The sequence below is a fragment of the Poecilia mexicana genome, unplaced genomic scaffold (assembly GCF_051168715.1).
Source record: "Poecilia mexicana isolate PSO_F unplaced genomic scaffold, ASM5116871v1 scaffold_8, whole genome shotgun sequence".
Lineage (NCBI taxonomy): Eukaryota > Metazoa > Chordata > Actinopteri > Cyprinodontiformes > Poeciliidae > Poecilia > Poecilia mexicana.
The window spans coordinates 11071125-11077807 of record NW_028263377.1 but is presented as its reverse complement, the minus strand read 5'-3'; the positions used below and the strand labels follow the sequence as shown (position 1 = coordinate 11077807).

Below are 6683 nucleotides of genomic sequence, written 5' to 3'. Positions count from 1 at the left end.
GTCATTTCAAGCAAATATTCATATCCAGACGGTACAGTTCTGTGTTAACTGAGCATGTATCCATGCTAGAGTTCCAGCTGCTGTATCAGTCCACCTGATCCCGGGGTCTGCACCTCTGAAAAATGTAACAAAATCCAAAAATGTGTGCCCTCCTTGCCTGACGAGTACAAGCGGAGGGATACAGCCAGCAGCCATTTTAACCTCAACATAGACACATGTTGCATTGAATATAGTGTTACTGGAGTACTATGTAATCTGGAAAGGTAACGGATTTAATTTTAAGCATTTGCCAAGTATTCATATCAGGGTGGAACAGAAATAAGTTTGGGAAAAAATATTTGCGTTCCCCGACTTCGTTCCTTATTTTAATGACATGAACTAGCTCTTAAACGCAAAAGTTCCCCATTCGGTTGTTTCACGATTTGCACAATTTGTGGTGAATGTTTTGCATTCAGTTGTCCAGGGAAATCCAAAAAAGATTTGACCCTGGGAATTTTCAAACAAAATATTAATAGGACTCCATGAGCTTAAAGTTTAACTTATTTTAAGTTTGTCTCTCCCTGCTGTCCAGTTTGAGGATTTCTTTTCTATAAACCCACTGTGGACATTTCCATCAATCTGCTACAGGTCATGGATCTATTACTGACGACTTCACACTCCACTTCAGAATGTTCAGATATTCCCTTTAAGTATGTGGGGTGTTCAATTTTTTTTTTTTTTTTTTGTTGCTTGTTGCTTCCATTTGGATTGGGTTGTCGCCTCCTTGTGGTATGACGTGGCTTCACTGCAGATCTTTTGGATGCTTCCACTGAACGCAGACATCCCCATTTTTCTCAGGCGAAACAAAAAATGGAAAAAAAAAAAAAAAAGAAGAAGAAGAGGTGGAGCTGCTCCAAGTGTGTATGATATGGGACATTCTTGACATGGCTATGATGGTTTTTGCGCTCGAACGAACGATTGTGAAGCGTACTTGCAAACCAGCAAATGTGTTTTAATCTCTAGGAAACATTATGCAAGCTTGGTGAGGGTAGGTAGAGAAGAGGGTTTGGGTTGCTAATAAAGTCTATACTGACATATTGAAATATTAATAACCAGATTTCGTCACTGTGGTTCAGTGAAAACGTGGCCCATGCAGCGAGCGCCTGCGAGTCATGTACTAAATACGTTTTATTTTTTTGTTCCTCTCCAGAGAACTAACTGACTTCATGAGCTGTCTTGTCTTTATATGCATAAACTGACTCCTTTTATTCCCTTCTCCTGTCTGACTAGTTACCCTTTTCTTAGTACTGGGAGCAGATTGCGTTTATTTCTTTTTTGTTGTTTTTTTTTTTTGGATTTGTGCTCTACCTTTTGGCATTATAACTGTATAATATAATTTATCATTTGTACTATTGTAACATACTGTTCTTCTGTATACCTTATTATTCTGTGTAATGGGTTTTTGTAGGGAAAAAAAACAGTTGTGGTATTTTAACGGCCTCTAAACGAGCAAGCGCAGCTGACCGAACCCTGTTTGGATGAGGACAACTGTAGTTGCATTGGTTCAAAAATAAAATGTATTTCACTTCAGCTCCGTAGCCTTCGTTGTCTTTTCTTGATTTTTGACGATCGAAAAGTACATCGAAATCAATCGGGTCTTGGTATGGACTAAACGACACCAATGGTTGGATTAGAATTTATTAAGAAAATGCTTAAAAAAGGTGCAACTATACAATACAGGATATATCTAGAAGTACCAAGCATCAAGCCGTTTGTATTTCTGGACTGCGTTGCTTGGTTTTAACACCAGTCAGCTGTAAGAGTGTAAAGTGAGTGTTGATGCAAAAACTGTTGGCATCTCGGATACAAAGCTTGACAATAAATTCACAATAGGATAATCTTGAGAAATGACTGACAAAACTGCAGGTATTTCTAAAACTTCAGCTAAAATTAATTTCTGAATTTGTACTGATCAGTTTCTCCAAACCTCTAAGAACTCCTTAGAGGTTTGGAGTATAGATATGACGCATATCATTAAGGATTCATTTATTGCGCCACCGCACACTGATGAGTAAAACAGAATGAAAAAGTCCATTGTCAAGTATGGTGATTTGTGATATTGTGGGCTTGTTCGTTGCATCACAAACTGTTTGAAACCACTGGATGTTTTTCATGAAAATCTGGTGGCCTCTGCCAGAAAACTTGGTGTGGGGTTGGTATCATCCAGCAAGATGATAAAGTATTGTCCTATTGACAAAGGAGGGTGCATAAATGCTCCCAAACCTTTTTATAAAATGTTTCTTAAAGGTTTTTGTTAAATGTCAAACGTTTCAACATCAGTTTAGGACCTTTTATATGCTACATGCAAGACCTAAGTCAATTAAGGGAAGTGAGACATTCATTTAACGTACTTGATGCCAGAAGATGCTTTTACACCATGGCTATTTCAAACCATTACGTAGTTGCACATTCTATGAAATGTGTCCAATGTTGAGCCAAATCTAATTAAACACACTCTGCTCTATGACAAGGGAGCTATTAGTAAATAACGGATCTAATAGCTCAATTTCGTCAGCCAGTGTTTTAAATCTGACGACTGAAAGTAGGCAGAGAACTCCCACTAAAAGATGGATTCAATGAACAAATTTACAGCTTTAAATTAAGGAGTATCAAAAATATGGAAGTATTTAACACTTTTTAAAGATGACAAAATTTGAAACTTTCCTATTCGTGATAACAAGGCATTTAGAATATCCAGTGAATAAATGGACTTAACATTTTCAGTCGTCAAATTCATCTGAAGCCTTTCCACACGACGACGCCATGGGTTGCAAGCGAACTTGTCCATGTCTCGAGAAGTAAAACTACATGTTAAGCTGAAAATACAAACGTTCTGCGTCGGGCTTTGACGTTTTATAACCAATATTCACATTTTGTGTAGACCCAACGTGGCAACAGAGCTCTTCCTTACCATCACGGCCTCCTGCGGCGTTGGATGCAACATCAGCAGAGTCTGAGGCTTTTTACCAAGCCCCTCCACTCCACAGGTATCACTCTGTAGGCAACTTTGAGAAGCAATCAGAATGCACTGCTCTGGTTTTGAGCTGGGGTCTCAAAACCAGACTCCCCGAGTTTCCAGTGTTTGCAGTCCAATCTGAGCTGGAGTTCAGACACATTGACAACTGATATGTAGCGACTCCAGTTAGCTTTCATGTTACTTCGCGTATCACTGCGCATCTCTTGACTGACTGGAAGTGGCGGACTGGACGGTTGACGAGTTCGTCGGTCCCGTGTCGTAGCCCATCCTCTTCATGTCTTTGGTCATTATGTGGAAGGAGATGGTGACGAAGCCCTGAGATCGAACCCTCGTCACTAAAACAGAAAAGAAGATTCAAACGTCAGGCGGATACTAATGCTTCCTCTCGTTTTCACTACTCAGCTGAAGCTGTGGAAACTACAGCAGTTCGGCTCATTAAAGAACAGTAAGCGTGACGGACCTTCTCGGCCTTCCCCATGTGCCACCACTTTGGGGTCGGTGTATTCGGGTCGTCGTCCTAGCAACCAGCTGAGCAGGGGAGGGGAAAAAAGAAGTGCTTAAGTTTCAGGAAAAAGAAACTTGGCTTGTAGTACCACAAACGTAACAGCTGTGATGCTTTCATGTAGTTTATCAAAGTATTCTCCAAAACCATTTAAACCCTTTGAACTTTTTCACATTTTGTTAATGCGAGGGAAATAATCCCCTCCACCCCCCACCTAACTCACAACTCACCCTGTGAACTTCTGAAGTCTCCATGTGGGCTCGGGAACAAACATCGGGATGGTTCTTATGTGTCTGAAGAAACAGAACTGATTATTATATTTTATTTCAAATAAGCAACTACAAAGTTTATATCTCAGATTCCTTAAATAACATAGGCCAGTGATTCTTGAGAATAGGGACAAAATGGGTTTTAATTTTCCCATATTTTTTTTTTATTATTTCTCAACCTTATGTATGCAAATATGACAAATAATGTTTAGAAAATATAAAGATGCTAAGGTACAGGCTCCCAGTTGCGAATTTTTAAAAAAAAATTACATTTTTAATCGACCTGACCCAAAACTTTGTCATCACCATCTGACAAAAATAAATCTAAAATGATTTTTAAAATACCCCATTAGTGATATTTTTACTCAATTTACAGACAAATGCTTCTCAAGAAATAAAATAAATATTTAAAACAAAAAACAAGAAAAAGTCCATCTGATGGAGTTGACAGTGCATGACGGAGTTGACACAGAACTGAAGGTGGTGACAAACTAGTGAGTAAAATGAAAAACTTGGTACATGTGAAGTAATGCAATTCATGTAAAATACATTAAAATGAATTAGTTGCACAATTAAGTGAGATTTGACAACAATTTCACTGAAAGAGTCAGAAAAACTCTGACGGAGTTGACATCTGACGGAGTTGACGAAATGCCAAACTACCTCAATTTATATGATGTTACTCTGAAGGAGGCCATATTGTAGCTCGTCAGGTCCATGAAATCTTTACATTATACCAAAATTAAGCTTTTATTTCGCAACATTTCATCAAAGTTTTGTAAATTGTCAGTTATGGAGTTGACACATCATGGTTGTGACAAACAACTTAGGAATAAAACAGAAGAAAAAACTAAAGAATAACTTAAGCTAACCGGAGCTAACTAGCCCTCCTAGCAAAGGAAGAGAAAAGACAACGTCATGGGGTCCTCAGAAGTTCTGGTGCCCCCCAATAATGCCTGATTTTTTTACATTCTTTTCATTTCTGACGGTGTTGACAAAAACTAAGGACAAATTTCAACGGAGTTGGAAAATATCTAAAAATTATTTTTAATTCAATTTATCGATACTTTTATAATTATTTATATGACTACTTATACTTAATTGTCATAATATATAATTTTAGTATTTCTTTAATTGTTTTAAACTATAAGAATGTATTGAGTTCTGCTCCTGGACAAGGGCTTTTACAGGCATCATCCACCGACTACAATGTTTAAAATAAAAAAATATTCAGCAAAAAAAAGAAAAATATACATTGTTGTGCTCACATGACCCAGGTTAGTTTAGTTAGATATTTGAAAAAAATATATTTTGTGTATATTTTATTCAAATTTCATGCTTTATCCATAGGACCTGTTTTGTCCCTATTCTCAAGAATCACTGAGGCAACGTTCACCATGCTTTAAGCAGCAGTAGGGTAGATGACAGTACTCACTGTCCAGGTGTGAATGGAATGTGCGTTGCTCCATAACCCCTGACCACATCGTTGCCAAAAACGTCCGGTCCGTACACGCTCACCACAAGCTGAGGCCCTGGAACATTTACAGGAAGTTGTACACCTGTAGTAGCTGGTACGTTCCTGTCAGCGACCTTTTCAGTCAATAGACTACTGGCTACCCACTTCCCCCATTTACACCCTTAGGGCGTAGAGGCCCTAAGCATGCTGGCAAATTAGTGGCTTAAAATGTATTTTTACTCAGTGTATGTAATTATATGGTTTTAACTACACCTTTATAGTTTATTTGGGTTTTGGATTCAGTAAGATGACTGTTAAAAAAAATATATATATATATAATCTGTAATCCAGCTGGCCTAACAATATAGTGCAGAAATGTTGCGGATGCTTTCTAAAAATCAGAAAGTGTGAAAGACTTACATCCAGAAGGATTTGTACTCTTGAATGTTGTCTCCAAAGGGAAGTTCCATATTAACTTGTGAGACTGGGAGCTTTTAGAGGTGATCTGAGTGATGCCTTCCTCCAAACCCTTAAAAGAAAAAAACACACACATACACACGCACAAAACCCATTTGTTAACACAAGACTTTTACAAACTACTCTGTCCTATTCGATGTGCAGTGTTTTTAGTGTTTTTTTGACTGTTTTTTTCTAATGAGCAACACTGAAAAGATATCAGACAAGAAAATGCTTAAAATGTTACAAATGACTACTTACTGTGGTGGGAGCCCAGTCATGGCCGTAGACGTAACAATATTTACAGTATAAATGGTCATAGTCTGGAAACTGGAATAAAAAGGAAGGAGAATAACTTAATTTTAAGAACAGGAAAAACGTTCAAGGTGAACGACGGAAAGAGAAATAAAGCGAAGAATCACCGCTTAAATACACTGGTGACGCTAAAGCTAATACTAGCTGCTAAGCTAAAGCAATAAAACAACCACTCACGTTCGCTCCCTCAATTTGTCCGTTCACCGTAAGAAGAAACACAGAAGAATTGCTTGTTGTTTCCATCGTGTATTTTAGTTCAGTTTTCTTTAACTGATGTTGAAATTAAACCTGTTGATAACCATAGCTCCTGACGTGCCCTAGCTCGTTGCTAAGGCAACGTTTGTGTTTCCCTACGGCTACAAGGTTGGAGCAAACTGAACGAGGGCACAACGATTTTTACTAAAATGATCAAACTATCCACAAGAGGGCGGTGTTGTCCCAAAAATAAATCAAATAAAACTACAGTAGTCGTCCTGGGGACAGTTTTAACTTAAAGACGGTATTTCCAACATAAATCAGTAACAGAAAAAAAGTGCATTGCGGCAATTAAAACGCGAGGATATCAGTACTATAGTGGAAAAGGACAAATATAAATATAGAAAAAAAAATCATGCTTTTTTTAATAATAAAAGCATGATTGAACAAAGCTTGCTAATATTTTCAGTTGCT

At 37.9% G+C, this 6683-nt stretch overlaps 1 protein-coding gene across 1 annotated transcript; it reads right to left on the bottom strand.

Moving 5' to 3' along the window:
* Positions 1-1663: 1663 nt before the first annotated feature.
* b9d1 (B9 domain containing 1) lies at positions 1664-6388 on the bottom strand. The gene is made up of 7 exons (XM_014981393.2): positions 6192-6388; positions 5961-6029; positions 5664-5772; positions 5223-5319; positions 3749-3811; positions 3477-3544; positions 1664-3351 (listed from the first exon to the last, which is right to left on the bottom strand). Exons 1-7 carry the CDS (start codon positions 6255-6257, stop codon positions 3206-3208), a joined length of 618 nt encoding a protein of 205 aa, XP_014836879.1. The 5' UTR covers positions 6258-6388; the 3' UTR covers positions 1664-3205.
* Positions 6389-6683: the final 295 nt, after the last annotated feature.